This window comes from Squalius cephalus (genome assembly GCF_949319135.1).
Source record: "Squalius cephalus genome assembly, chromosome: 18".
Taxonomy (NCBI): domain Eukaryota; kingdom Metazoa; phylum Chordata; class Actinopteri; order Cypriniformes; family Leuciscidae; genus Squalius; species Squalius cephalus.
The window spans coordinates 13471334-13490722 of record NC_137139.1 but is presented as its reverse complement, the minus strand read 5'-3'; the positions used below and the strand labels follow the sequence as shown (position 1 = coordinate 13490722).

General features: G+C 37.6%; 1 protein-coding gene across 2 annotated transcripts in view; it reads right to left on the bottom strand.

Annotated features, from left to right (window-relative positions):
- Positions 1 to 2261: 2261 nt before the first annotated feature.
- nkain4 (sodium/potassium transporting ATPase interacting 4) overlaps positions 2262 to 19389 on the bottom strand; it is a 53784-nt gene continuing 36656 nt past the window's right edge. The window contains exons 5-7 of one of the 2 annotated variants that reach the window (XM_079849837.1): positions 12214 to 12274; positions 5836 to 5920; positions 2262 to 3368 (exon numbers count right to left, since the gene is read on the bottom strand). In XM_079849837.1, coding sequence (XP_079705963.1) covers positions 3359 to 3368; positions 5836 to 5920; positions 12214 to 12274 — 156 coding nt within the window. In that variant the 3' untranslated portion in view covers positions 2262 to 3358. The remainder of the gene's footprint in view (positions 3369 to 5835; positions 5921 to 12213; positions 12275 to 19389) is intronic. The other variant, XM_079849836.1, reaches the window with a different exon arrangement.

Sequence of the window (19389 nt, the reverse complement as noted above, 5' to 3'; positions counted from 1 at the left end):
ATTACATTTTATTTATCTACTAAATATTCATTATTTTTAGTATCTTGAAATCTCCTGTCCAACACGTTGCATGTCTGTTTGGTTAGATTATAGTTTGGTTAAACTCTTGTCTTCGGTGGAGTGTGTGGACTCTTGAAGAGCCTCTCTCTACTTGTCTATGCACCTCATATGGACTCATTTTAAGGTACGGTGAGTCCTTAGCTCTTCATTAGATTATAGGACAGCATTGTGTAACAAAAACAAGACGTGTGATCAGTAGATGAAAAGCAGACTTTTATTAACAAACATCTATTTACACTGTGGTCAGCAAACACGTGTTGATGGACAGGCAGTCAATGTAGAACAATGGAGAAAAGACACAGGAAAGAGATACAAAAAGGGCTTAAAAAAACACCTGTGAAAAGAGACAGAGCCATTAAGACGAGGGGAAAAGGTGTGATAAAAATGTATATCATTCCTTTTCTCATTATAACACATATGCAGAAGACTATCATTGCTGGCTTATATTCAATATCCTAAAATCTACGATTGCAAATGTACATGAATATTTTCAGAGAGTGTTACAAAATGTTCCTGTTCCTAGAGTTGAGATGTTGTGTACAGAAGGACATTAAACACTAGGGGGCAGGATAGATCCATGGCCAACACTGTACACCATTACAGCAAGCCCAAATTATTAAGCTGGAAGTGTTACATACACTCATAAAATAAATGCTAAAAAAAACTTCCCCTGAACCCTTGCCATGTTTAAAGGAGTAGTTCACCTTAAATAAAAACGGTCATCATTTACTCAGCCTCATGTTGTTACAAAACTTTGATTCAACACAAAACAAGATATTCAGCAGAATGTTCACGCGACTCTTTCCCATACGCGAAAGCACAAAGCAATCGTATGACTTCATAGCGCAATCTGAAAATGCACTCTTCCAGTAGGGAAACGTATTAATTATATATAAAAGAGCAACGTGCGCATTCTTCAAAAGTTCTCCTACCGGACATACAATGGTGAACTTCTCCTTTAAGAGCATTAAAGGCCACAAGAACCCAAAATGTTGCCAATACAGTGAACAAATCTCATGATATGAAACATCTGGGATTACAAGCTTGTTCATACTGACCTTTGGCCTTCACATCTCACTTTAGAAAGAAATAGACAGCCCCTCTCTTCAAAACAGTCACACACACACTATGATACATGTAACGTTGCATGTCAGGTCAATCAGTTGTGCTTTGAGGTTTATGTTTCCAGTAAAAAGCTACAGTAGCTCTGCATCTACAGTGAAAGACATTGACAGCCACTCAACGGTTTTCATATTCATATACAGACATGCTGACGATTTGTTCACAAACAACTGATATTTGATTACAAGCACCATTCAAATGAAAGAACCTCTTTCTGTTTCATAATATCAGCCAGTCCTATAACAATATTAATGAAAAACATTTCAGTTTGAATCGTATGAGGTTATGAAGTATATTGTACTGCCCAAATTAGTTTCTGTTAGATCTAAAGGCTGATTATACAAACACATTGTGCAATAAATGATGATTATTAACATTAAAAAATACTGACGGCATGTACAGTGACCCCAAAATGTTTGAACGCTTAAGTCACACTTAAATTGGACACATTTCATTGCATCGGATACAAAACATCAAAGAAAGAATCATCTGCAAATAAAAGTGGCAAGGCGATTTTCAGTCACTCTTTCTAGAAGGTTCTATATAGAACCTCAACAGGTTCTGTCAGACGCATCATATATAGAACCTTTTAGGAGTTCCATCATGGGATTTGATAACTAATTTAGTTTTAATGCATTTTTTGATTCAATTCAATTTTATGAATTAAACAGCTTATTATAAATTAAACGGCTAAAACATACTTTATCACTAAAAAAAAATTAAATAACCCACTAAGTTAAATAACTCATTTCTCCTTATACACTCTTAAAAAATAAAGGTTCCAGAAGGTGTTATTTACAGTGATGCCATCCATGTTGGGGAAAGTAACTTTAACAAGTAATGCATTACAATATTGCATTTATCCCTAAAAAAGTAACTAATTACATTACTTAGTTACTTTTTCTGTAAATTAATGTGTTACGTAAAAATTACTTTTTCTCACATGGGCTGGGCTTGCTTGTTGTTTCACACCAAAAGTTTTTGCTTGTTATTATTAGTATGATTGAATTTGTAAGCAGCAAAGACATTGGTTAATAAAGTGAGATTAAATACATAAAGTACATTTGTATTATTTAACGTTTGCGTAACATTTAGAGTTTTCATTTGACTGTTTTCATTCGTTTTGAGGAATACTGAATCAGTGTGAGATGAATAAATGCTCATATTTAGTCTATAACTACAATAACCATCATGTTCACACACACAAAGCTCTGCACTTCTGATTTCTCTCAACAGGAGATCTGTCAGTCAATAAATGGGAAAACAAAGTAACTTACATTACTAATTTGAAAAAGTAACTCTTATTTTGTTGTAATTTTAAAAGTAATCTGTTACTTTACACGAGTTACATGAAAAAGTAATCTGATTACATAACCTGCGTTACTTGTAATGTGTTACCCCCAACACTGGAATGCCACAAAATAACCATTTTTGGTTCCCCAAAAATACCTTTCAGTGAACAGTTCCTAAAAAAACTTTGGAAAAACAATGGAAAGGTTCTTCTAGGATGTTAAAGATTCTTCAAGAAACCATCAATGCCCATGAAGAACCTTTATTTTTAAGAGTATTATAGAACTTTTTTGGCATAAAGTGTTCTTTAAAATAGAGTGAGTGTGTATAACCTATATTTGATCTAACGATACACTGTTTAGTGTGATTTGAGTGTCCAAATACAGGGATCACTGCATAAATCTAAAACTAAAAACTTAAACTGAATCTGAAAGTGAATCATGAGAATGGTACATCACACTATGGCATAAAACAATTTTCAGAAAAGCTAATTCTGTCTTGTTTTGTTACATGTTATGCTTTCTTTGCTTGTATTTTTGACTAGCACAGGAGTTTCTCTGGCTTTGTCTTGTGTTTTGGGGCCGCACCCCCGTCCTCCTCTCGGCTCGCTCCTCTGTTTTACTGTGCTCATCCTGTGTGAAGGTAAACGGCACACAATGGCCCTCCTCAGAGCGGGAACTTCTCAATAACTCAAGTGCACAGACCACACACACAACACAGGACCTTTTTTTGTTTAGATATGCTTTACGGCCACTTGTAGAAGTGTCTAAATGAGGCGATGGAGCGACTGTGTTTCGTCCAGAGCTGACACGCTTTTAAACAGAGGAAGACGAGGAGCAGAGAGGAGGAACGGGCAGAACGGCTTCTCTTCAGGACACGCTTTCATTTACGAAGACCTGAAAAACACAAACACAGAGAAATGTTATTAGAGTTAACCAATATATCGGTTTAACAGTTTGATGGTTGCTGACGGTTGTTATCTGGAGAGTCACTTTTTATGTTACTTTATTTGCAGTTTATTTGATGTGTTTTGGTTCAATTTTAATGTATACACTACCGTTCAAAAATTGGGGTCAGTAAGATGACATATTAATATTTTACTCTACAAGGATGCATAAAATTGATCAAAAGTGACAGTGAAAACATTTATAATGTTACAAAAGATTTCTATTTCAAATAAATGCATTTTTTTAACTTTCTATTCATTCAAGAATCCTGACAAAAATGTATCACGGCTTCCTCTAAAATATTAAGCAACTGTTTTCAACATTGATAATAATGAGAAATGCATTAAATCAGAAAATTATTTCTGAAGGATCATGTGACACTGATGCTGAAAATTCAGCTTTGATCACAGGAATAAATTACATTTTAAAATATATGAATATAAAAGACAGTTAATTTAAACTGTAATAATATTTCACAATATTACAGTTCTACTGTACATTTGATCAAATAATTGCAGCCTTGCTGAGCATAAGAGACTTCTTTCAGAAATATAAAAACATTTTACTGACCCCAAACTTTTTTCACAGCAGTTTTTATTTTATTTTATTTAAGAATTACAATATATTTTATGGTTAAGTCATTATTGTTAAATGCGTGATAAAGTTTAGCACTATTTTACACAAGGTTTCATTCATATTATACAGTCATATTAATTATCATGCGATTCATTGTTTTCCCACCTTAGACATCTTTATCTGCAAAATCCACTTTCCATCAACCTCTAATTACAGTACTAGAAGTTTAAACTTACTTCCCAACACACACACACACACACACACACACACACACACACACACACACACACACACACACACACACCTGCTGGGTGATTTATTAAACCCCCTGAGACCGTGAAATGGTTGTGTATCTAGAGACAGGACAAGAACTTCTCTCATTTGCAACTTGTCTGATTAAACTGTCATGAAAAATGTCCCCAGGGCAAATATAACGTATTTAGCACCTCCATGTGCACATATTGAAAAGGCTTCTTTTGCAGACGCTCATTACAGACCCTGCATAATTTAAGGCTTATTGAAATGAGGCCAGACCCGGTCTCAGAGGGACCACTCCACTGATCCATATTCTCCATATGCACAAGATAAAACCACGTAAGATCGAGGGAGCAGAAGGTAGAAAATAGAAAACATACTGTACGACTCTAAAATGAAAACATTTTCCCCAGATTAAAATGCATCATTGAAACTAAACAACAAAAATGGCTTGCTCTGAACGTCTAGCTTGATGAGTGCATGACACGCATTTACACTTCCAGTTTCAGCAGTTATACAGACTATTATTTCTTCAGAAGACGCTATTATTCTACTTGGCACATAACTAACGATAAAAGTACGAGGAAAGTCAGCCAAACATTGTGCCGCTTCCGGCTGCCAACGTTTAAAACGAGATCTGGCGTAGTTCTCGTGGTAAAAAATGAAATTTAACCTGGAAGCACATGGCACTTTTTTCATGTTAAACTTATTGAGCTTATACTAATAATATTTGCCAATAACAATACCAAACTGGTCCTAGTTGATATAAAAGCTCTTTACTGTTCGATTTAGCTTCAGACAGTTTCACTAATCCCTCGCTGGACGAGATCAGAATGCTTAATGAATGGACTAATTAAGAACTTACACTAATTAAAAGAAAACTAACTTTAATTAATGCTTTAGATAAGGGCAAGCAGGGACATGTGTAAGAGGATCTATTTGACTTAATTCACACGCAGAGTATGTGACTGGATTCACAATAAAGGATCTTTATTGGCATTGATGGTAAACCATGAAATCTTTCCCTTGCACGAAAGGTTCTTCAGATTATTGTTCTTCACAATTAGAAAATAATGGTTCTTTTAAGAACTGTTCACTGAAAGGTACTTTAGGGAAAAGTTTCACAGCATTGCTGTGAAAACCTACTTTTGCAACCTTGAGTTTTAAAAGTGCGCGCACACACACACACACACACACACACACACACACACACACACACACACTTCGTTAAAAAAACAAAAACACTGTTTTTATTTTCCCTGTAAATGTATCTAAATTGAACCTATGTTTTAAAAATGTAGATTTATAATTTATAGTACTTATATTTTTCATCATTAATGAAAAGATTTTCAAACTGATGATATTCCTAATTGTCCCCAAGGGGAATTTTTGTCAGATTTTGCTTGTACACACACACACACACACACACACACACACACACACACACGCACGCGCGCACGCGCACACACACACACACACACACACACACACACACACACACACACACACAGACCTTCTAACACGCGCATGCACATGCACGTACGCCCACACACACACACACACACACACACACACGGGTACTTACTGATGCACGGGCTTTAACAGAAGATGAGATGGTTTCTCATTGACATGGTAGAGAGGGAATGGGTCAAATCCACCAATAAAATCAACTGAAAACCAAACAAAAGATGAAATTAAAGAATGAAGGAAATGAAACAGGACAATGAGCCATGAAGAGAACAAATGAAACATAAAATGATAATCACTTGAAGCAAAAAAACATGAACAGACACAATGTTTGACAGAAATATGAATCAATGTGAACATTAACACTGGAATATACCCACCACACTACACAAATCAGACATAATCATTAACAATGAACAGCGTCTCGTGAGATTTGATATGCTCACACTGTAACTCTTACACACACACACAGACACACACACACACACACACACACACACGTCGGCTTGACTGAAGTCAAGTTTTATTTTCTGTATCTGAACAAGTCTCTATTCAATGTTACTCTCTCTCACACACACACACACACACACGCACTCATGTCGGCTTGACTGAAGTCAAGTTTTATTCTCTGTATCTGAACAAGTCTCTATTCAATGTTACTCTCTCTCACACACACACACACACACACACACACAGTGGAATGAATAACAGGTCTCTGAATGAGTGATTTTCACGATCAGATGTCAGGCCTCGTTCAGCCCAGTGTGATTCAGACTCCACACACTCTCTCATTTCTAACTTATACACAGCAAGAAAAGAGGGAGAGACTCTCCCTGCGTCCCAATTCCGATACCAGCTATTTTAAATATAAATAAGTATGCGAGATTCAAATGAGCCCCAAAGCACAGTAGGTTGAACATCGTGTGTGATGCATGATTTCTGCTGGGAGTTATATGCTTACCTAAAACCCACTGCGCTACAACGGTTATTAATTTCTTTCCTTCGTAAACAAAAACAGGTGTTCTTGCACATACAAATATATGTGTAATAATGAAGGTAATGGCTGTTAACACTTAGTACATGAAAAACATCAGTGGCATCAAGATCACTATGATGGTGCGGTTATCAAAGGCACCAGTGCACACGTTTTAGTGTATGCTTCGTTGGTGAATATGGTGCGAGTGAGCGAGTTTCAGCTTTGACTCATGAAAGCTCAAACAAACCTTTCAGTCGATCCATAAAACTGCGACCGAAGGCAATCTCAGGGGCAATTTCAGCTTCATGCTTACACACACACTGAACATACAGCAGGACTGGAAATAGCGGGCCGGTTTGTGTATCATAAACGACAGGCTTCGAGCTCATAATGTGTCATTAGCGTTCGAGCTCCAGAGACCATGAGCTGCGCTGCTATGTGTGGAATGCTGGGAAGGCAGAGGCAAATGGACGACTTCACTCGTACTTACAGCGTGAAACACACACTTCCAGAGCAAACGACCACGTCTTAGACAACCACTATACTCATCCACATGGTACAAGCCACTTTCAGGTGTTGAGGGTGAAATATTAAATATACGGCTATCTAATAACTGGTAACACTTTATTTCGATGGTCCACTTTAGATATTCTACTAACTATAAGTAACTTTGCAACTCCATGTTAACTAACTCTAATTAGAGTATTAGTAAAACAACAGAATAGTATACATGGAGAATTGAGTCTTGGGGCAGTGTTCGCAATCTATACTCTAATTCACTATTCCCGATATTAGTCCACTAGTATAGTGCACTTGAGTGAGTGAATGAAAATTGAGTGAATTCGGACACTGAGTGTGTGGGAAGGGCTGCCGCTTCTGCTTGTGTTTGCTGTTTAATAATCATTTGAAACTTGGCAAACTTGGCAAACTTGGCAGCTCCAATAGTAATGGAAAGATTTATCTCGAACTCTGACATGGAAACTAGCATATATAAAACGTATTAAACAATTTAACAATCAATTAAAAATGAATTTACACCTGTTGGCTGGATGGATGGATGGATGATTCGGCTGCAAGCGCCATCTTCTGGCGAGATGCGGTAATTCATTCGCCGCCCGACTCTCACAGTGCATTATGGGTATTCTTTAGCCGTGGAGCGTACATCGGTTGTACATTCGTTATTGCGGTGCATTATGGGATTGAATGAGGGCACTCGATAACGTCCACTATGGTTTTGGACACCACTTCAAATGGCTGTCCCCTCAAATAGTGCCCTACTTAAGGGTGTAGGGGGCGATTTCAGACACAGCCTTGGTGTCAGTTTTGCTTTGCATCAGAAATAGAGATCAGACAATCAGACATATCCAGCACTCACATAACAAATTCTCTTTAATTCTACTGTGTGTGTGTGTGTGCCTGTCTTTCTTATGCCCGTCTCTCTGCTCTGTGTCCTGCTTTCACCTGTCTCTCTCTCTCTCTCTGGATAGTGTAACGTATTTACATTGGGGAAGCGCTAACGCTAACGTTCAGCACTACACTATTCTGACCCACTTTCATAAAAAGCAGCTCTTTTTTTGAGTCTGCATAGGAATCTGCCGAGCGCTGATAACCAACCAGACACTCGAGGTGCCACACACTCTCTCTCTCTCCCATTCCCGCTCTGATGTCAAGCCAGGATTGCGTTTTCTTTTGGTGAAGGCAGGTCTCATAGAGAATCCGGGCTTAGATCAGTACCCAGGAGCCCACGCGTCCCCGTAGCTGGTGCCTGGGACGACCTGTCCGCTCTTATTAGATTAGATTCACACAAGTGACGGCTGCTGCTTTTAATGAGCCCACGATAACAGCGGGACTGAGACCACGCACTAATTATGGATGCAAGTCATTTAAAACAGAAAGAAAAAGAGCGAGAGAGAGAGAGACGAGAAGGAAGGGCGAACAAGGTAGAAGAATAATCAATGATAAAAAATGAAGCCTGACACATTATTATTCAAATCACCTGTAGGGAGAGAGAGAGAGAGAGAGAGAGAGAGAGAGAGAGAGAGAGAGAGAGAGAGAGAGAGAGAGAGAGAGAGAGAGAGAGAGGGAGAGAGAGAGAGTAACAGAAAGAGGGAAACTTCAGAGGCGAGGAAGTGCTGTGGAGAAATTAAATCCTCCACTTCAAATGAGCGTGTAAATGAACCACACACAGCTTTGCATGATAGAAAATACAAAATAGACACACTGGGCTGATTATACGCACAGACACACACACACACACACACGAACGCACACACACCAATGTAGCATAAGGAAAGGAAAAAGTGCTTTAGCTTAAAAAGTCAACCTTCCCCGCAACCACAAGTTAACAATCATCTCCCAAGGAACCTAAAATACATATTTTAGGAGAAGTATCTAAGGCAAAGTTGATGCTTTACTGGAACATAACTGGGACGTCCATTAAAAATCCCATGAAATGGTTTAATATGTTTTCTTTCCTGACATTTTTCCAGTGAAATGTATATAGATATATTTTCAATACCCAAAAATCTGCAATTTCTGTCAGTCACAGGCCTGCAAAACCCCATGAAGACACGATGAAGACACTTTCAAACACTTTCAAGCCACTTCCTCTGCGCGCACTTGATGCTCTGAAAGCTGTGAAACGGCAGCTTGTTTTACTGCAGCCTGAAGGATTATTTATAGGAGTGAATTCAAGTTGATTGGGACACTTTTTCCCAGTCGTCTCAATGGCAAAAAGTGTCCCAATCGACCTGAATTCACCTCTGTTACTTGTTTATTTATTTATCCTTTATTTAACCAGGAAGATCCCATTGAGATATCACAATCTTTTCTTCCAGCGAGACCTTGTGATTAAAAAAATTAAAAACTGAGATAAAAACAGCATTTATCGTGGATCGTGGCAAAATGTATTGTGTACAGTGTGTACACCCAAAATGAAAATGACTGTGTGAGAAAAAATTCAAGTTTTCAGAGTTTTAGTGTCAGTACTACATTATATAATGTTGAATATAATGTATAATAATGCAATGGGGGAATATTTGCGGCTCCTGATAATGCCAAATGTCTTATGTTACAAGTAAAACCTACATATATATCTAGTGAGTGACAGAGTGCAAGCATTCATCTAAAATAATTCTGGATTTTCAGCTTCAGAATCATGAATATTTTGAATCTGGTGTCAATATTGTCCTGTGCAATTGGGTTACCAGCTCCAAGTCCAAGCCTATTCATTTACACCCACAATGTTATATCAAATTTATCATTTTAATCAACAGTACATTTATTGTTAACCTTTTACCATATGTAAAATGGTAGTGTATCTAATAATAGTGTATTGCAATAATATTGTAAGCATTATCACAGCTGAAGACACCCAACTAACTAACTAACTTGCTATTGCAAATCCTTTTCATTCTAGAGAGTATTTAATTGGACAAATGTCTATTTGCTCCTGTGAACAAGACTGTGCTTTTATATTTCTTTGGTCTGGAAGAGAAGGATAGTCATTTTTATACCCCCACATATACTAAAAGTTTATTTTGCAAACTTTTAGCAGTGCGCTAACATACAGATGGCCTCAAAGCGAACAGGCATAAAAGCCAGCATGGATGTCATGTGGTCTTTAAATCCCCTGGGCCATGAATAAACCTCGAAGCAATAAAACGTTCCTCTGTGCACTTATAATCACTTTACTGGTGGCAAATTTGAACAGAGCATAAAAATAGTGTTCGCCCGAGCACATGTGCGCTGCCTATAAAACACAAAAAAGACTGGCCGCCTCCTGTTGAGCGATGACGCTCAAAGGCCATCAGAAAACAAAGGCAAACAGGAAGTGACCGTAACGGATAAAAGTCGATTATTTCAGTGCGGTCGAGTCCCTCCTGTCAGCGAGGTACAGCTCAACGGGGAACGTTTAGTCATGGAAATCGAAAGAATGAAAACTCCTACATTTCTGGAACAGGGAAACATTAATAATCAGAGGAAGGCTGGTGTTTAGCCCGTACAAACAGGGCAGTGGCTTATCTCATCCCATGGGCTTCACTCTGGTCCTCTCCCACACAGCCTATTCTGCCAAGAGCAAATATTCACTGTTTATGCACTGCAATTTATTGAAATGAAGTGCATTCCTATGAACCCGCTCAATCCATGAACAAAATTCCAAAACAGTAGGAATCACTGCTAACGGTTGGCACTGGAAGCACTTTCTTGATCTGATTGGCTATCTTTGTCACACACACACACGTCTGGTTCACTATCTTTGTGGGGACTCTCCATAGACATAATGGTTTTTATACTGTCCAAACTGTATATTCTCTCCCCTTACACTAACTCTACCCCTTAACCTACCCATCACAGAAAACCTTTTCACGAGTCCCCATGAGTCAGTGAGTCACACACACACCATTTTACAAAGTGAGTTTAGCAATACACTGTTTCTCACAAGTAGTGTGCTCCCCTTCCCATGAATCAAAAAATGGCTTTTTACATCAATATTTCACATTCTTCAACATAGAATTCATATGGTTTAGATATAAGGACACAGAGCCATCATCTCCTGAATGTTTATGTTAGAGTACAATCAGACAGGAACATTTCTTTGTATTAAAATGGAAAAAGTAACCATTTTAGACACATAAAAAAGAAAGAAAGTGTAGGACAGACTTAAAGGGATAGTTCACTTTGAAATAAAATTTTGGTATGTTTTAGCTTACCTCAAGGGCATCCAAGATGTAGGTGTCTTTTTTTCCGCAGTAGTTTCAATTTTGATATTTTTAGGTCAAACCGTTCTTGTCTGTCAGTCCTATAATGCAGGTCTGTGGTCACTGTCTCAAAGAGCATGCACACAGAGTCCAAATTAAAACAATTCCCCATTTTAAGTACACATTGATGGCCTAAGACACGAAACGAGCGGTTTGTGTGAGAAAACGAACAGTATTTATATCGTTTTTACCTCTTATACACAGCCACATCCAAGTGATCTGAGGGCGCGGGCGCACGTGTGTGACGTGTACGCAGACTGGTGCATAGATATATACACTAGATGTCGCCTTAAAGAAATTTGTTCCAATGAACTGCCGTAGACAAGGCGACATCTAGTGTATATATCTATGCACCAGTCTGCGTACACGTCACACACGTGCGCCCGCGCCCTCAGATCACTTGGACGTGGCTGTGTATAAGAGGTAAAAACGATATAAATACTGTTCGTTTTCTCACACAAACCGCTCGTTTCGTGTCTTAGGCCATCAATGTGTTTAATTTGGACGATGGGGAATTGTTTAATTTGGACTCTGTGCATGCTCTTTGAGACCGTGACCACAGACCTGCATTATATGACTGACAGACAAGAACGGTTTGACCTAAAAATATCAAAATTGAAACTACTGCGGAAAAAAAGACACCTACATCTTGGATGCCCTTGAGGTAAGCTAAAACATACCAAAATTTTATTTCAAAGTGAACTATCCCTTTAAATTTGTTCTCTTATCACACACACACACACACAGTAAAGATACTCACAGCTGTCCTCCTCCTCTGTGATGACACTGATGACGTAGCAGGCGTAGATGAAACCCAGCAGCTGAGGAGACAAACACAGACACGTGAGTGTATATCCACAGAGAGATGAGACATGGAAAATCATGCTCGCAAAACGTCAGAACTAGCTTTTCACATTATACTATCGGTCCATGTCTTCACCTGATGTCAGTTTATCTTTATTCTGTAACTAGATTTGTACATTTTCTTAGTTTGCCTGTGCCAATGTAACCTCCATGACGTTATTGGTCGAATAAGGAAATAAGTTAAAAGAGTCAAACCCTATAAAGGGTAGATCATGTTTCCACAGGTTTATATTGTTTAACATGAAAAGAAATGACACTTCTCCTCAAATGACTTGTGATGTTCCTTATTTGTCAAAAGCATCTACTAAATAAATAAATGTAAATGATTTGGAGGTATCATTCATTTCCATAGCACAAATGCTGTGGGAATAGATACATAGCAAAGTTTAATCCTATAGTGTTCGGGGTTTATTGAAATCCCTAAGCATAAGTGTGTTCAGCAGGAATGGCAGTCACATCTTATAAACCATTCATTATGAGAAACACATGGCCGATAATACATTACTCAAAGAGACATTAGAGAGAGTTTTACAAAGTCCTGTGCCAAGTGAACCGGGGACTGGTGTGTGTGTGTGTGTGTGTGTGTGTGTGTGTGTGTGTGTGTGTGTGTGTGTGTGTGTGTGTGTGTGTGTGTGTGTGTGTGTGTGTGTGTGTGTGTGTGTGTGTGTGTTATTGATGGCTATGGCAGTGCCACAGAGGCAGATGGCACAGCTCTGCATGAAAACACACACAGGGTAAACTCAACTCCCAAAGAGTGGCACTATTCCAAAGCAATTAATCCGTCATTGGGCAGCCGGCCAGGCGTACATGTATACCTTGAAGAAAAAAATGAATGCTGTGTGTTGCATATGAACGAGAGAGTGAGAGAAACGTATGACAAAAACTTAAATGCCTAAATGAGAGTCTATGAAGCCCTTGAGAGGCTGATAGTGCAGGTGTGGGTTTGTGTTGACTCTCTCTCTCTCTCTCTCTCTCTCTCTCTCTCTCTCTCTCTCTCTCTCTCTCTCTCTCTCTCTCTCTCTCTCTCTCTCTCTCTGTGTGTGCGGGGCAGAGTGGTTCAGACCTCCAATCAGCTTCTATTACACTGAAGGAGTGACAAAATACCAATAGCATCAGAGGAAATGTCCACAGCCAGTCTGCCAACTGCAGCGGTATCAGCATGTGGTATTGACCTCGGGTCCATTCGAGTTGATCCTAGTGTGGATGCAGTTTTACGCCATTCAGTTTTGACTTCAATAGGCCTACAAACCTGCATGTTATGTCTGTCATCATGATGTTTACAATAGATGTACTGTTAAAAATGTATTTAATAATTTTTACTGTTTTTGAAAGAAGTCTCTTCTGGTCACCAAGGCTGCATTTATTTGATCAATAATACAGTAAAAACAGTAATATTGTGAACTATTATTACAATTTAAAATGTAATGTATTTTAAAATGTAATTTATTCCTGTGATCAGAGCTGAATGTTCAGCATCATTACTCCAGTCTTCAGTGTCACATGATCCTCCAGAAATCATTCTGATATGATGATCTGATGCTCAATAAACATGTATTATTATCATCAATGTTGAAAACAATTGTGCTGCTTCATATTTTTATGGAAACTGACTACATTTTTTTGATATTCATAAATGTCTTTTGACATTATAAATGTCTTTACTATAACTACTGATCAATTTAATGCATCATTGCTGAATAAAAGCATCCATTTCTTTCCAAAAAAAAAAAAAAAAATTATTAATAATTGGTAACACTTTAGTTTAGGGTCCAATTCTCACTGTTAACTAGTTACACTAGACACCTCGTCAGGCATTAACCCGCTTATACCATGGTCACTTGCCAAATAACACATTTTTTTAAAACATTAGTTTATATTTTAATTAGTTTTACAATCGAAATCTAAAGTTTTTACAAACAATAACTTGGTTTCCCTGGTTACGCCTGACGGTTTATTTACTAGGTGTCCTCTATCACTTTTTAATGGACACCCTGCAGCCAATCAGAATCGAGTATTCACCCAGACCATGGTATAATAACTATTAATAAGTAGCAATTAGGAGTTTAGAGGCAAAAGTCATGCTATAGTTTAATGCAAGAATTGGACCTGAAACTAAAGTGTGACCAAAAATTCTTACTGACCTCAAACTTTTAAACAGTAAAGTATTTGTATTTTTATAAATATATTTTTATTGCATTGTGTCAGGGTCCTGACATTTTATATAAAATATATTTTGTGATAATAACTGGCTGATTGTACATTATCAGTACCATACAAGAACAGTGCCAACCATAGAACAGGCTATTTATTATTCAGATATAAATATTAAATCTTTTGTTGAAGAACTTACTCTGACACCATTAGAAAAATGAAACCCAAATTTAATCAATTCAAAGCTAATTCTTGCTCGGGGGAATCTCAGGCGAAGAGTGAAAAGGACAGAAAGAGCGGCTCTCCACATGAGATCTGACCGCTCTTAAGCCCAGATCTAGCGCACGACTCAATATCTTGCTAATTATGGTCATTAAAAACCATTAGCTCTTTTAAAGTCACAGTCTTAAAGCCAGGACCCTCACTCTTTCAGGCCCACACAATCATCTTCCTGATTCTCAGTTTCTTTCTGCTCTCTGCTGAAAGCCCTGCAGATTTAACCTGTTTTCTCTCTGTAATATTAAGCGTCAGTCCTGCGTTTCACGGGCTGATCATTCGGGTCAAAGGGTAAAGTTGCTGTGAGAGAAGAGGATTCTGGGTCAGTGGCCTTCAACCGCCTCAGGCTGTTTCTCATGCCAGCTAATTCAACGTTCAATCTCTCAGTCTAGTCTTCATAATGCCTTTAATATGAATAGAATTAACTCAAAATTGTTTTTGTAATCATTGGGGAATTTACCTTGAGCTTAAAACTCATTAAAAATGCAATATAAAAGGAAAATAAAATAAATAAATGTGGTTTAAAATGTTTAATCTTGGGAATTCAGCCAGTATCAGAAAAGCAAAGTCTAACTGGTCTTTAAAATGACGCCAAAATGTGTTCAGCATTTTTATTATGTTTACACAAAACTGCTTTAGTAGAGTTTTTAAGAAATAACGATACATATTCTTCAAGAATCTTCGACTTTCATTCTTCGTTTTAGTACAGGATGGTTATATCACCTTGAATTCTTTCATATGATAATCAACATACATTTTTATTCAGAAACTGATTATAAATGGTCTCTAATGAACAAGAAGTTGCTTATATTTAGCTATATAAATAGCAATGGATGGGAAAAACTTTATAACTAATTGCATGATGCAGAAAGACCCAGAGAAAGACTGACAGATCAAACGCCGCTTCTATGCACACGACCTGGTTCTGTCATGATCTCAACAGTCATAAAGCATTTCTGTCTGATCTGAGCTCTGGTTTACTCAGAGTTATTTACACACCTAAGTAATGCTGGATATAAAATCTATATCAGAAAGAAATCACATCACAGGCCTGAGTTTCATTTTCACAGATAGAACTTCTATGCCTTAAAAAACAAAAGTGACTATCCTTATGAATCGCCTCAAAGAGCATTAATAATAGCACAATAAACCTCAATAATCTGTGTGATTTTATGTACCATTTATGTCTGTAGCACAAACAAAAGTTTAATATTTAGCATGTGTAATAGATAAACATCACTTCTTCACCTTTATGCACTCAGCTTTACAGTGATAAACAGGAAAATAATGATCAATGATGCAAACAGACTTCAATTCTGCTGTAAAGCAGCTCTAAAAAGACAATATAGTAAACAGTCATTATTCAGCTGAAATCAGTTCAGTGTCGACTCAGTTCAGTTCAATAGTTCCCGCCCACTTTTTCAGCGGCGCTGATTCCGGAAGTATTTTTTTCCTTCGTTTTACCCATAGAGGTTTTTAAAATAGTCTTTGTTAAAGAGTTATAAGCAATGAACCAAGCCAACCAGCTACGAGGTGTATCGCATTACAAACTTTACAAAAGTTTTTGCAAATCGTAAAAAAAAACAAAAGGTACAAGACTGAGTACTTAACGGCTTTAGTGAGAGAAAGAACTACAATCCCATGAAGCACTGAAAACAGCAAATTATAAAAAAAAGTATGGAGAAATATTTACAAATGTTGATATATTTTAAGTTAATTGCAAAATATGAGCATATATAGGCTACAAACATTTCAGTATTTTGAGAGCGTAGGGAGATGGACTCAATTACGCTTTTTTCGACTCTCTGATTGGTGTAATTTTCTGTACAGCATCATGGGTAATGTAGTTTAGTTTGTCACCAGGAATTCCACTGTTAATCACGATTACGTTAAAAAATAAGTTGAAACACTGATGCTGTGTTGTTTCAACCAAATATGGACAAACCCAACTGTTGGGTTAACTTTTTTAATTCAATTTTTAACCCAATGGTCGGGTTTGTCCATATTTGACCCAAATTTCTGCTGAAACAACCCAGCATTTTTTAGAGTGAAATAACGCAGGATGAAAGCTTCAACAGAAGCAAACAACCTCGTAGCTCACAGTAGGTCTGTCTTTAAAGGCTTATAAGTTATCATTAAAAATCCATTTCCTTATGGAGAAAATTGATGGAGTTTTTACTTCCAGAACATGACTGTCACACTCTATAATGTCAGTGCATTCAAGTCAATAATATTGCTGAAATTAAGTGTTGTAAAGATACAAAAACGGACAAATCACCAACTCAGTGTGCTTAATTCAATTGAATGTTCCCTTTCAACTCTTTCTACATAGCATTGATATTGACGATGATATAGTTGATATAGAGTGTACATCAAATCTTAAAAGTATATATATATATAAACTGTACTTGCAGATAATATTATTGAAATAAAGGGCCACTTAAATGTACTTACATTGAGTTCACTTTCATGCCCGTTTCTTAACACAATTATTAAGTACACTTTTAAAAAGTTCACTTCATAATAATATAAAATTAAAAGTTTTACTTTAAAATATAATTCAAATAATTGTTTTAATAATTTTTGTCATGCTTTAAAGAAGTACACTTATTGTTCTGCTGACTAATTTACTAAAGCACATGTAAAGTACTTGATAATTGTTATTCAGTATACATTTAAAGTAATATTAAAATATATTTTAAATGTGCTACATTGATATTAAAGTGAAATGCATTAATAGAATAACATTCAACTATTTTAATTCGCCAAAAATGCTTATCAGTACACGTTAACCATATTTCAAAGACAATTAAAGTAATTATGAAATTACATAAAGATACACTTAAGTCCTAATTGGGTCAAAAACACTCTAAAGTTTTGCATTTAATTTAAATTTAAACTATATTACATTTCCATTTTATAAGAAACAACATGCAGTTAAGAGTCTGAATGCACCACACTTTAGAACGTTATTTGCGTAATAAGTACTCTTTTTAAAAGTATGCTAAAGTGTACTTTTCTCACAAAGGACACCCAAGAGTTGAGTAAAGAAAGCAGTCCTCTCTCCACCAGCTGGACCATTAGTCCCAAAACTACACTTCCATATATTATCTGCTCTCACATACTGTTTTCTGCTTTAGATTTCTCTGGCTGAAGCTGAGAGAGCGAGAGAGAAATAGAGAATGAAAGAGACTGCAGTAAAACAGACCCAGAGCCCTGTGAATACACAGGCCTGAAAGACAGACACACGTCACAAATCCTAATGCTGCCTTTGACACACAACATGATGTTAATAATGAGCGCCCGTGTCACCCTGCTGTGACAGAACTGAGTCCAGCTGAATGAGTGTGTGTGCACCTCTCCATACACTCTATGCACACACATATATAGACATATAGCAGTTCTGATGTGTCTCAGTTGCCTGGAGGCAGATTTCACAGCCATATCTCATCAGAATCAGAGCACTCTCAACATCACTTCACAAAAGTGCTCTCGCGCACGCAGGCACTCTTACAGCACTTCACACCCAACAGATCTGAGATGAAAAAAACAGGCAAGACTATTCCACCTGCCATGCTAAACAAACGGCTCTCAGAAGTTTGCAGCCGGCCACGTCCAATCCGAAATCCACTTACATTTGTGTGTACATGGAAAGTGATTAAACCACCGCAGGGAGCGAGAGACTTTGAAGTGAAATTTTTCTTAATCATGTTCTCAGGCACGCAGCAACAGTCTGGATGGGCGCAAAACAAGCTGAATTTGTGATACGTGACCGTTTTTAAAGCTGCAGTCCGTTTTTGGGTTAAAAATGATCCAAAATACATTTCTGAGCAAGTACATAACCAGCCAGTGTTCAAAACTATCTACTTGCCTTAGCTCGATTCAAAACGGTAAGCTTGTAATAATGTTTTTAATTCCAGTGGTACTGGTGGATTTCCGCGGAAATGTCTTTGCGTCATTACGTCACATCCGTACACATAAAGAAGAAGTCTCCGCTAGTAGGCTATGTTGCGTGTGAGGATGTTGGATCAATTTGATGGCGGATCCAGAAAGGTTCAAACGACAATCACCAGTGACAACTGGAGATTCACCCGTTGTAAAACGCAAAAGACTTCGGACTTCGGAGTGGCTACAGAAAAAAAGAGACTGCGACCGGCCCATGCGAAAACAAGGATATCGGAAGAGCATTAAATGTAGTCACGCAATGCTGATGTTGTTAACATTAACAATTTGAGAACAAAGTATAGGCCTAATTTGCACGGTTTGACGTGATAAGCGGTCGTTAGATTTAATCAGTGCGATTTACTGCAATGCTTTTTTCCCTTAGTTGGTCAGAACAAAAGTGGATGTTACTTGTTCGGATGACATTTTCCAGTGAAAATTCTTATGTAGGTCATACTTCCCAAAAGTAGAATCTGTGATTGCGAATGCCAGTATCCACACCGGCGCGGTGACTGACAGCCGCACATTCTCCTCAAACCATTAGATTCATCCGCGCTGTGCCGTGCCGAGGCACAACCCACGTAAAGTTGATAATTCCACGAATAACTGTAATTGCAGATTTCGAACAGAGATGGCGACAAAGAGGAAAAACTACGGACTGCAGCTTAAAAAAAAAAGTGTGTTTTGGTAAATATATCAGGGC